We start from the raw sequence: 13,207 nt of genomic DNA on the forward strand, positions 1-13,207 counted from the left end.
TCTTTCCATTGCTGTGAAAATGAAATTCAAGACCCTTGATACAGCCTACGACCCAATATAGTTTGACCCTAGGTTAATTCTCCCTCACCTGTGTGTTGTCTACCCAGAATGCTTTCCCTGCCCACTTGCTTAGCTAACTCCCTCTCATCCTTATGCTGTAGATACTTGACATTTTCAAGTATCTGCCCACTATTGACATCTGCCCACTATTACTGCCTCTTTAAAGGAAAACAGTATTCTGATTTTCCTTGCAGAACTCAGCTCAGCTTCAGACTCAAGCAGCTTCCCAGTCCCTGATGACACCTATCAGTGACAGGCACAGGGCCCACATGAAGTTGAGAGCCAGTTCTGGAACTTTGGGGACTCTGGGAAAGAGCAGCTCTTTTCTGGATATGCAGATGTCCCCAGGAGCTGCTGGCAGCTGTCTTCCCACCAGAGGGAAAGCCTGAGGATGGAGCCAGTGCAGGAGCCCAAGCAGTGTGTGCCTGTGAGCTGAGGTCTGAGAGCTTTGAGCCCAGTGTGATCCAGCTGGGCCTGACCCCAGAGCTCTAACCCTGCACTTTGCAGTTAAATGACTCCAAACACCTTGTGCTTAAGCTAACTGGAGTGCTTGCAACAGGTGCACATTGGAGACCCTGGGGTTCAGTTACAGACCACCCCAATAAAGCAAATTGTAATCTTTTTGCCCATGGAGGGTCTTGCCTTTAATTTGTAAAAAATGTGACATCTGTGAAGCTCACTAAAGCAAGGGGTTCCTGGATCTGAACCTTAAAATCTTGACTTACTAGCTTCAGGCCTCAGATTAAATGTCATTTTATCAGACACCTGTTTTGCCCGGCTGAGCGTGGCTCAGTGGTTGAGCATCCACCTAAGATCCAGGAGATGGCGGTTCGATTCACATGCCTGGGTTGCAGGCTCAATCCCCAGTCGGGGGTGTGTAGGAGGCTGCCAATCAATGACGACTCATCACTGATGTTTCTCTCCCTTCCTTTCTCTGAAATCAATAAAAATATGTTTAACAAAAAACAAAACACCTGTTTTCCCAGTCTAAGAGGGCCACCTTCCCCCTTAGTTCCTTTTCAGCATCTTAGTCTCATCCTTCATAGTCCATGGTAGAAATTATAATTATTATTTTCAATTATAGTCTACATTCAGGTTATTTTGTGTTAGTTTCAGATATATGTAATAAGGTATTTGAGTGCACGTTTGTTTAATGTTTGTCTCCCCCACTAGACCACACATTCAGTGAGGGCAAGAGCCTTGTTTCATTCATTACGCTGGTACCTAGCAATTTAAAATATTTATTGAATGAATTAGTGATAACAGTAAACACTTATGCTATGCTTGGTCCTAAATATTTATTAACCTATTTAATTCTTAGGTTAACTCTTTGAAGCAGGTACTATCACCCTACTTTTCAGATAAAGAAATGCTGGCTTTAATGGTTGACTTTCTTTTCCATGTCCCATTCATTGTCCCCCAAAATCTTGATGGCCTCCAACGTCTCTGGGATGTCCTCTCCCCTCTTTATCCTGAATTTTGCCAAAATTAGTACATAAGTGTTCCATTGATGGTGTAAGCACTATCATTACCATTTTTATACCTTTGTTCAGGCTACACCCCGTTTTAACAGTTTAAATCCAACACTTTAGGAGTTGGACAAGCTCATGTGCTATCTTCAGTAGCAACTTCTCATCACTTTAACATCAGTGTTTACACCTTTCATTATGAGACTAAGACTTTATGAGGAAGGATGTGTATCTGTGTCATAGTTGTTTTAGATCCACAGAACCTGGTACATAATAGACACTCATAGATATATTTTATTCCCTGACAAAGTATGGGAAAGTGTGAGAGGTAATCAGGAATGCTACAAATTCTGAGTTTCCAGTAATTACTCTAGAATTTCCAGATATTGAAAATGCCTTAGGTTCACTTTGTTAATTTAAATTTCTTTAATTTCATAAATCCTATTTGAAGTTTTCTTAGGAAATGGTTATGACTGGGCTGGCCAACCTGCATAGGGAAGGAAATTCTGAACTGAAGGCACATATGACAGGGCTGCAGATGCCTTTTCTTTTTTTTAAATAGCTACTTACTGAACATACCCTATCTACCAGGCACTCCTAAGCCCTATTTCATTGGCTCCTCCCAACCTTGAGGTGGCTATGTAATAACACCTTTACACCATAAATGCTGCATAACATTCCCAGACTGATGGTTTTTGCTTAATATTAAAAATTTTTAATACTGAGTACTAAAATTGCCTTTTAGGTTTGTTGTTTTTATTGATTTCAGAGAGGAAGGGAGAGGGAGAGATAGAAACATCAATGATGAGAATCATTGGCTGCCTCCTGCACGCCCCCGACTGGGGATTGAGCCTGCAACCTGGGCATGTGCCCTGACTGGGAATTAAACCACGATCTCCTGGATCACAGGTTGATGCTCAACCTCTGAGCCATGCCAGCTGGGCTGCCTTTTAGGTTTTAGGTTATTCCTCCTAGGGATTATGGGGAGGGGAGAATGACGGTCGTCGTAGAATAACTGCCCAGTCATGATTAATCCTAACAGAATAAACATTCTTCCGTCAAGCTTGTTCCATTGCAGACTCCAAGAAATTACTACAGCTATTGGCAAAACCACCTAGATCTAAGCAATAAAATACAAGAACACAGACATTTGGCTGCTCAAACTGGGAACCATGAGAGAGGTGTTCTGGTTTGTATAAAAACTGACACAGGCCCACAACTCCAGGTCCCTTGGCCGAAATTTAGAATGCAGAGAACTTCCCTACAGGAGCAGAATCACTACAGTGTGAGTGGATGCCACAGTACAGTGAGTTGAGGATCAAAGAAACTCTGAAAGTACAGTATATTTGGAAACGTAGTTTCAACTAATCTATTGTTGGCTACACATAGGCTCACATGCCCCCCTTGTGACCTGTTAAAGCAAGTCTTAATTTCATCTATAGGTGGAAACTAGTCATTATAGCTCAATGAAGGTAAATGAGATAACGCACAGTAAGTTCTTTAGCACAGAATCTGGCACAGCTTAAGCACTCAATTATAACTATGATACACTTAGTTTTTAGGGTGTTGCCTCCAGTTTCACAAAGGCCCAAGTTTTGGGGTTTTTTAAAGCATGTCTTTGACTTCAGAGAGGGGGAGAGAGAAATGATGAGAGTGTCATTGATTGAGCTCGAAACATGGGCATGTGGCCTGACCGAGAATCAAACCACAATCTCCCGGATCATAGGTCGATGCTCAACTGCTGAGCCATGCCGGCCAGACCAAAAACCCAAGTTTTTAATTAGGGTTTGAGTGGAGAGATAGGGTTTTAAAAATTGAGTGGGTTCAGCTTTTAAAAATTGAAGAGTTTAAATTTTAGAGATTTTTAAACCTAGCTAACAGTTAAATAGCTTTCTCTTCCCTTCACACCTGCCCTACACATGCACACACACAAAATTAATATCTGAAACACCAGCCTGGCCGGGCGTGGCTCAGCGGTTGAGTGTCGACCTGGGATCCAGGTGATCAGGGTTTGATTCCCGGTCAGGGCACATGCCCGGGTTGTGGGCTCGATCAATGACTCTCTCATCATTGATGTGTCTATCTCTCCCTTTCCCTCTCCTTTCCTCTCTCTGAAATCAATAAAGATATATTAAAAAAATAAAGGGAGCCCGGCCGGGCATGACTCAGCGGTTGAGCGTCGACCTAGGATCCAGGTGATCGGGGTTTGATTCCCAGTCAGGGCACATGCCCAGGTTGTGGGCTTGATCAATGACTCGCTCATCATTGATGTTTCTGTCTCTCTCTCTCTCTCTCCCTCTCCTTTCCTCTCTCTGAAATCAATAAAGATATATTTTAAAAAAATAAAGGGATTTATATAATAAGAATTGTTTAAAAAAAAAAAAAATTATATATATATATATATATATATCTCTGAAACATCACCAGAGCCAATGCTTACTCTGGGTATAACAGTCCCAGTTATATTTTGTGAAATTAAGTACAAACTTAATGTCAAGACTCCCTATGGAGGATCTGGTTAATAACTGAAAATAGGAAGTTCATGTACATGCTGAGAAAATAGGAGTTGTAGACAATGGATATGCTAGAACTCAACACTCCAAAGGGAAAAGAAACTCCAAAATACCTTAGGAGCAAGTGAAACAGCCAGGGCACTAAAGCATTTAGCATGGTGCACACACGGTGACGATTAATTTCCTACTTTATATTTGAGGAAACAGCTGTTACTCAAAGCCATGCTTAACAAAACCAGAGATAAATAAGGACTAAGTACAAGTGTTGATTCTTAGTATAATATTCAATATGTTCACTAGGTATTAACTGTACTTTTGGTGGAAGACTGAAATCTTTAAAGGAGAAATTCTTTATTGAAACCAAGGAAATAACCCACATTATTCTAAGCTAGTGAGAGAATGAGAATTACAGGAGTTCTGTAGTTCACACCATTATGAAAAACTGGTTTGCAAAGGTCTTTTAGTTCCTGCCTTCTTGATCTGCATAGTAAATCAGTTTCTCCCCCACAAACAGGGAGGCAATCATGGCTCCTCTTCTCTAAAAAATTAGGTTTAAATTAATTGTATGATTCCAAGTACTCAAATCTATCTAGTCTGAATAATCAGTTTGGGGTAAACTAGTGTAGAAGAGGCACAAGATCTAGTTCCAGGCTTCCCTCTGCCACCTGTTGACTTACTTTGCAACAGGACACCAATTCCACAGAATGATGAGATTTTAAAAGGCTGACCTTTGTCCAGCATATCAGTTCCTTTCACAGTTATCAGATTGACTATTACAGTGCTTGTGTTCAAGTAACCCTTATTTTACTTAATGTCACATTCATATAACTTTATTACAGTACAGTTATAACTGTTCTATTATTAATTATGGCTGTTAATCTCTTACTGTCCCTAGTTTATAAATTAAACTTTATCACAGGTATGTATGTATAGGAAAAGATAGTATACATAGGGTTTAGTACTTTCACTATTTCAGGTATCCACTGGGAGTCTTAGAAAGTGTTGCTGACAGAAGGGGAGACCGACTGTATTCATTTATAAGCACTTTACCAGGGTGTGTGAATATCCCCTACTTACCCAACTTGACTTCATCCCTGGATCTTCTCTCTTGGCCTTGATTCCTCTTCCATCCCTCCATTTTCAGATCTTCAAGGTAAACTTTCCACCCTTATCCTAAATTCTAACCCTGCTTCCTGTCCTCCCCATCTTTAAAACATAAAAAGCCCTCACTGTGGCACCCATTCTCCTTTTCTCTAGTTTTCTGAAGAGATGTATTTTGATTGTACCATGATTCAGGCAGGCCTGTTTCTTTAATCACAGGTTCTTAAAGTTGCCTCAGCTCAAACTTCCAAAATGCCTCTGCTGCCACGCTCAGTCATACAGGTCCTTTTTCTAACTCCACACTGTTGTCTAGGCCACAGACTCACACTCTTTAATTAATATAATCCCATGGCCGCCTTGTTCTGCGCCGCTTGACGTTAAACACACTATCCTCCACTACTCAGCACAAACCCCAAATACTCAAACCCAGTTCCCATGCCTCCATTAACTTTCACACTCAGGTTGATTGCACACATATATTTAACAACAGTTTTACATAGAATGCTAAGAGCACTTCATATTTTACAGAAGGATTTGAAATATGGACTTTCTGTTAATATTCATACCATAGCACACAGCCAAACCTAACTCCTAAATAAATGCATTACAATTTGTTTAGAGTTTAAAGGCTTAATGGCAAAAATGAGGGGAGAAAAAAGCGTAAATCTGTTTTACATAACTGAATGGAAAATAAACTCAAGAAATAGTCAATAAAATTTAATATGGCCTAATGCGCCCTGAAGAAGGCGGTGCCCGATTCGGAGGGGTGATTGCTATGTCCAGATAATCTCCTATCTGAAACTTCTGCGACTGCAGGGTCATGGAATCATCAGTCCCCTTCCTCCCAGACATGGTGCTGCCAATCTCCTTTACCCTGCAGGAAGGAAACCGACTGTTAATGTATCACAAATCAAGTAGCTCCATACATACTACACAGTGAACATGGGACTAGATCTGCTCCATTACCTTACAGCACAGTAAGTCAGATACTAAGAAATACAAATCTACATTCCTCCCACTAATGAGAATCACTAAAGGGGTTATCCCCACCAGTTAAAACAAATCAAACATATAAGACATTATAGGAATTAAAAATAATAAAGTTACCTACCGATAGCCAGGTCTTTTAATATCCGTAAAAACAATTGCAAAATTGAAGTGTGTGCCCTTTTTTCTAGCTTCTGGGTAGACTTCTTTTACTAAACTAGTCAGTTCTTTCAAGGTTGCATCCATCCTGAATTTAAAAAAAAAACAGTTGATATCAATAGTAACCTTAAATGTAAATGGAATAAATGGGCCAATCAAAAGACAAAGGGTAGCTGAATGGATAAGAAAACAGGACCCAAATATATGCTATCTACAAGAGACCCACCTGAGAGCAAAAGACTCACACAGGCTAAAAGTGAAGGGATGGAGTAAAATATTCCATGCAAATGGAAAGGAAAAGAAAGCTGGAGTAGCAATTCTTATTTCTGAAAAAAACATTTCAAAATAAAGACCATAACAAGAGACAAAGATGGTCACTACATATTACTAAAGGGATCAATCCAACAAGAGGAAATAACCCTTATAAACATTTATGCACCCAATACAGGAGCACCTAAATATATAAAAAATTTCTTGGGGGACTTCAAAGGGGAGATTGACAGCAACACAACCACAGTGGGGGACTTTAACACCCCACTGTCAGCATTGGACAGTTCATCAAGGCAAAAAATCAACAGGGAAATGCAGACAGTGGGGTTCCTTTGTATTTTGAGGCTGTTTTCTTTTGCTGTGCAGAAGCTTTTTAGTTTGATGTAGTCCCATATGTTTATTTTTTCCTTTGTTTCTCTTACCCTAGGAGATGTATCAGTGAAAAGTCCACTACGTGGGATGTCTGTGACTTTACTGCCTATGTTTTCTTCCAGGATTTTTATGGTTTCGTGACTTACATTTAAGTCTTTTATCCATTTTGAGTTTATTTTTGTGTATGGTGAAAGTTGGTGGTCTAGTTTCATTCTTTTGCATGTATCTGTCCAATTTTCCCAGCACCACTTATTGAAGAGGCTCCCTTTACTCTACTGGATACTCTTGCCTCCTTTGTCAAATATTAACTGACCATAATGGCGTGGGTCTATTTCAGGCAGGGAGTCAAATGCCCAAGAGGTAACTTAGTTTTAACTCTGCACCCTATTTACAGATCTCCATACTACATCATACTCAACTAAAGCCATGGCTTTAACCACACTGAGAGTAAAAACATCCAGGATGACTATATCATCTTCTATTCTGTACTGTGGCCACATCGCTCTCGTATGCCCGGAACAGAACAGTATTCCTGAATAACATGCCCTTCTACCATCAAAACTTCCATCATCCACTTAGTTGCCCAGGTCATAAACCTAAGCACTGTTCAATTCTTCCCATTTCTATCCCGTTCTACCTCCTAAATACAGGTCAAATCTATTTTTTTCCATTCCCACCATTACCGTTTTATTTCAACTCTCATTATTTAACTCAGTATGTTGACTTCGATTCATCTCTCCATTTTTTAAAGTTTCTGTTTTTGTATAAAATGTATGTCAAAGCAAGCAGCACGTATTCCCACTTTCGGGGGGAGGAGTCCCATTGTGTGGAAAGCAGCAAAGAGCGTAACAACATCTACCATCAGAAGCAGCATCCCAGGATATCACCCCACTCCGTGGTTTCAGGTTGCCAAAAAAGATATGAACAACACTTTATATGCACTAAAAAACAAGCAAGATCAGCTTCAGTAAGTGAATGCATAGGGGTCCCCCACTGTCAGAAGGTCTCATCCTACAGCCAATGCAGAGAGGTGGTCTGCATGCATGCCTCTTGTGTTGCAGGTGGAAGATCTGGGATATAGCAGTGGGGTTGGTCAGGTGCCATATGATGCTTAAGCAGAACAAAGAACATATCAAGCTCAGAACAGTAAGACTCCCAAAGAGATATGCCTAGCACAGGCTGGGAGGGCTCTTTATCTCTGCAAGGAAATGCTCTGGGCTCAAAGCCACTCTTCTGCAATCTCAGCAAAGGGTGAGAAGCTGGGAAAGACTGCCTTTCTCAATTTGATACACATTCATTATTTAAAGCGGGAAGGAAAAGCCATATGCAAGAATGCAATAAATTATACCCCAAACCTCACCAACCAGAAATAGCTAGTGGATTAACATCACTCTAGGCATTGTCTTATACATACACACAATGCTATAGAAAAGGAATTTCTCAATATTATCAAGCATATTATATATGCTAAGACTAATACAAATATAGAACTCATCAGATGTTATACATATTTTTAAGCAAGTTAAATTTACTTTAACTTGAAGTTAACAGAAAAAAAAACAAGTCAAATTCAAGGAAATGTAAAACTTCACAAAAAGATTTTGTTACTCTTCCCCTCTCCTTGTACCTTTGTAGCTTATTTTTACTTTGTCAGAGTTCATATTCTATTCTACAACCCTAGTATTTTAACTTTGGCATGAAGTTTGAGGCCAGAGTATTTTTTTTAAATCTGTCTTGGAGGTAACCCGATATTCTGATGCTGTTCATTGTAATCAACTACTCTCTGGTACACAGCATATACTTAAGTGTACCAGAAAGGATTGTCTTCTTTTCTAAAAACACGTTCCATATTGTCATCTTGCTCATAACCAACTTGGGAATTCAGATCACACCTTTTATGAGTTCTGACAGTGTTGAGTCTCCAAAAGCTTCCCACCTGCTGAGAACTATCTTCCCAGAACAATAGTAGAGTGCCAAGTATTGCTTTCTGACCACTAGTCTAAAGCTTGAGTACAAAACAAAAGAAAAAAAGACAAATGTAAAAAGGAGAAAAAAAGACAAAAAAACAAAAATAATAATAGCCCTGTTGTGGATCAGTGATTAGTGTTGGTCCACGCACAGGAGGGTCTCAAGGTTGATTCCTGGTCAAGGGCATATACCTGCATTGCGAGTTCAATCCCCAGCACTGGTCCGGGCAAAAGCAGGAGGCAACCAATTGATGTGTCTCTCTCACATCAATCTTTCTCTTTCTTTCTCTCCCCCTCCCTCCCACTCTCTCTAAAAATCAATTGGGGGGGATCCTCTGGTGAAGATTAACAATAACAATAATAATAATAATTTTAGTACAGAGGTAAAGAATGCAAGAGCCCCCTTGGTGCTGAAGTCTTTGGTGGTTGACTGTAAGGGTGACTTTTATGTGTCAATCTGGTGAAGCTGAAGCTCCCAGTTATTCAAACACTAATGCAGGTGTTGTGTAAGATATGGACGATCCCAGACATATGGAATGTGATTACAAGGTTAAACAACCAATATTTTTACAGTGTAGTTGTAGTAAATGTATTTTCAACTTATATTTCAAACTTACAATGGGTTTGTCGGACAGTACCATAACCCCATGGTAGGTCAAAGAACATCTGTATTTTGTACATGGGATTAAAGTCTATCAGCAGTTAGATTTTAAAGAGATTATTTTACATAATCTGAGTACACCTGATTCAATCAGTTGGAAGGGCCTTATCAGGCTTCCAGCTTTAGCTCATGTTTGAGAGTTCCAGCTGGCCCTTCCTGAGAATCTGCCCCACAGATTAGGGATTTAGGTGCCTAGGCATCACAATTGTGTAAGCCAATTTGCAATAAATCTATTAATATATAGCTCCTACTGGTCCTGTTTTTCTGGCTGAACCTGATACAGTGACCTACGTAATTCAATTCCAATAACCTGTTTGATGACCTCCCAAGTACTGGAGAGCTATCACTCCTGTGGTGTCTGGCTTGTTCCCCAACTCCACAGAGTGCCTTGGGTTCCTTCTGACTTCCACTCCTTTTCCTTGTCTTAGCGCTGCCTACATTACAGCTCTTCAGTCCACTTCTACAAATTAATAATTCCCAAAGACTGTTAACTAATCTCATTACTGTAACTGGGAGTGAGGTCAGGGCTCTCTGTGTTACCCCCATACCAACCATCCAGTCTCTCAGAATGTCTTCTTTGGACACCATTTTGCGGCATAGGATAAGGTTGTCTTTCCTTGTTTGACTACATGTTATGGACAGATCAGTTTAGGACAGAATTTTTTTGTAATCCTTTTTCTTGACTGAGAGTAGATGGTTTGTTAAACATATTCAACCTGCCATTTTCACCCTTAAGTCTTATTTAGTATTCATTCGCTCTAGTAAACACACTAGATTGAGCTTACTTATTACACCTTCTTTAATTTATACCCTCAGGGTCAACACCTGGGAAATAGGAAATCTTATTTGTTTCATCAAATAATGATGAATCTTACACGTTTCATCAACCCAGTAATAACAGCTCTTCCTTATTATAAGTTAAATCAACCTTCCCAGAACTTTATTCTGGAATGATACTGAACTGGAATAATAGTACTACATAAATTTAACAAGAACCTTTAAAAAAAGACAAATAAGGTCCCAATCTTTAAAGAAATGAGTTCTAGTACACTGGGTTTACAGTTTCAAATTGGGGAATGTAAAATACTGTGTAAAAAAGTTTGAGAGTTCCTCAAAAAGTTAAACACAGAATGACCACATGATCCAGCAATTCCACTTCTGGGTATACACCCCAAAAAATTGAAAGCAGGGACTCAAGGAGACTTGTACACCCATATTTATAGCAGCAGCACTCACAATAGCTGAAAGGTAGAAACAACTCCAACATGCCAATCAATAGATAAACGGACAAACAAAATGTGCTGGATCCATACAATGAAATGTTATTCAGCCATAAAAAGAAATGAAGTTCTGTTATAGGCTACAACATGAACCTTGAAAACATTATGGTAAGTGAAATAAGCCAGACACAAAAGGAAAAATATTGTATAAGTCCACCTATACGAAATGCCTAAAATAGGCAAATTCATATACATAAAGTAGATTAGTGTCTACTGGGGACTGAGGGGAGGGAGGAGTGGGGAGGTACTACTTATTGGGTACAGAATTCCTGCTCGAGGAAGTGAAAAAGTTTTGGATAATGCTAATGGTTGCACAACGTGACTATATTTAATGCCACTAACTGTACCCTTAAAAATAGTTAAAGTGGCAAATGTTACCACAACCCGCAAATTTTAAATAATCATACACTTTTTACTGTGACAAAAAAGCCACTTTTTACTGTGATGTCAAACCAAGGAATTCCACACAGTCTGCAGTATGTGACGTTCCTAGTCAGAGCCGGGGTAGCTGACGCTATGCAAGTGATAAACATTCAGGGGCAGGTCTTCACTGAACACACGTCAGGAGCTTTTCCATTCACCATCAGATCAGAAATAACTCGGGTTTTGATTATTATTTTCTTTTTTTGATGCTAAGGCAGCTAAGATTCAATATCACGTGTAAGTGCTCTTTGAAGATAACAGATATCCCTACACAGCACTGCTCCCGGGAGCCTGCTATCCCAGCACCATTTACTCAACCAGGAGGCCCTTAAGGGCACCTACTGCGTCTTAACGGACTACAAACAATTGTACCGAGCAGCCACAATTCTTTACAACGTTAAGGGTTCACAATTAAACGCAGAAGCCTTAAAAGGCGGGCCAATCCTTCCACCCAGCAGCCAAAATCCTCACTGTGTGAGGTGAGGAGCGGCGCCTGCAGGCCCAAGTGGAGGCGGCTTCCCCACCAGCCCCGGGGACCCGCCACCGCCCCCCCCGCGCACCCACTCACCAGGTGTAGATCTGCAGCTCACTGGACGGCACGTTCCCGCGGGAGAACTCGTCCATACGGTGATGGCGCCCGTTGTTGGTGGTGAAGACGCGCAGTAGCAGAGGGCACGTCTGCGGGTAGAAGGAAAAGCGAGGGCTGAAGCAAGCCGACTAGCACGGGGTCCCTGCCTCCCGCGGGCACCGCTCTGCGCCCCGCCATCCCTCCGCCATCTCGTCCGGACCCCTCACCTTCTCCCGGTCGATTGGCTTCTCCGGCTCCTTCTTAATTTCCTCCTGGGTGACACGCGACTCTACCGCCATCTTCCTCCAGTGGTCCCCGAGAAGCTCGCTCTGACCTTCGACCCCGGCAGAGAGCGTGAGAACAAAGCGTCTCGCGAGAAGCTCAAGGCCAGGTAGCGAACAGGAGACGAAGGATGGGGCGGGGCGGGGCGGGGCTGGGCGGGGCGTTCCTGGGCACTGGCGGACTCTGTGGGGCGGGGCGCAAACTCGGGCCGGCAGCGCCTGCGCGTCGCGTGGTTCTGAGGCGGACGCTGGCGTCCTCTAAGCGACCGGGCCGGACCGTGGTAGCCAAGGTATTGATGCATTGCCTGAAGTGTTCTCAAGACAAGTGAGATTGCAAGGGCGTTTTCACACTAAATGAGGGAAACTTAAACGCAAAACGCTTAAGGACAGTACAGGACATACTGTTGAGTGCGCAAAACATGTCTGTATTAGCAAAGTAGGGAGTTCTGTTTGGTGGAGGATGGCTAGCAAGTTGTGAAAGGGCCGCCGACAAGGACCAAGGGGTCACGACCAGGGAGGCATTCAAAGCTGAGGGGATAATGAGTGACCTGTACTGAAGGAAGAGGAGACTTCCCACTCCATCGACCTGAGAGCTAAACGCAAAACTAGGACTTTCGGGAAATAAACATAGTAGACCATCTTCATGACCAATGGATAGGGATACATGACATAAAGACCACTAACCAGAAAGATTGACAGATTTGACTACATTAAAATTGGAAAACAACAACGAAAATACAACCAGACCTTCAAAATACATCCTAAAGAAAGAAAAAAGCCCTAGCCAGTTTGGCTCAGTGGTTAGAGTGTCTGCCCTGGGGCAGAAGGGATGGGTTCAATTCTGGCCAAGGGGGAAGTACCTGGGTTGCAGGCTTGATCCCCACCCTGGTAGAGGTGTGCAACCAATTGATGTGTCTCGCTCACATCCATGTTTCTCTCTCTTCTCCCCCTTTTACTCTCTCTGAAAACAATGGAAAAAATATCCTTGGCTGAGGTTTAAAAAAAAGGAAGAAAGAAAAGCATAAACTGCAGAGTGGGAGGTGGTATCATGGATGCATATGACTGACATATGATATGACTGACAAGAGTAGTATCC

General features: G+C 41.6%; 1 protein-coding gene across 1 annotated transcript; it reads right to left on the reverse strand.

Annotated features, from left to right (window-relative positions):
• Window positions 1–5,605: 5,605 nt before the first annotated feature.
• On the reverse strand, window positions 5,606–12,182 carry SAP18 (Sin3A associated protein 18). Its single transcript, XM_081127414.1, has 4 exons — window positions 12,058–12,182; window positions 11,831–11,940; window positions 6,255–6,377; window positions 5,606–6,017 (listed from the first exon to the last, which is right to left on the reverse strand). Exons 1-4 carry the CDS (start codon window positions 12,127–12,129, stop codon window positions 5,861–5,863), a joined length of 462 nt encoding a protein of 153 aa, XP_080983540.1. The 5' UTR covers window positions 12,130–12,182; the 3' UTR covers window positions 5,606–5,860.
• Between the last annotated feature and the right edge of the window lie 1,025 nt (window positions 12,183–13,207).

Source organism: Miniopterus schreibersii (genome assembly GCF_964146895.1).
Source record: "Miniopterus schreibersii genome assembly, chromosome: 2".
NCBI classification, from domain to species: Eukaryota; Metazoa; Chordata; class Mammalia; order Chiroptera; family Miniopteridae; genus Miniopterus; species Miniopterus schreibersii.

Excerpts from the sequence above, each read along its gene's own strand:
- SAP18 (XM_081127414.1), bottom strand. The coding sequence starts at position 12,129 with ATGGCGGTAGAGTCGCGTGTCACCCAGGAGGAAATTAAGAAGGAGCCG. Across the intron at positions 6,378-11,830 it reads GAGCTGCAGATCTACACCTG|GATGGATGCAACCTTGAAAG; the intron begins GTGAGTGGGTGC and ends TTTTAAATTCAG. Across the intron at positions 6,018-6,254 it reads ATTAAAAGACCTGGCTATCG|GGTAAAGGAGATTGGCAGCA; the intron begins GTAGGTAACTTT and ends TCCTTCCTGCAG.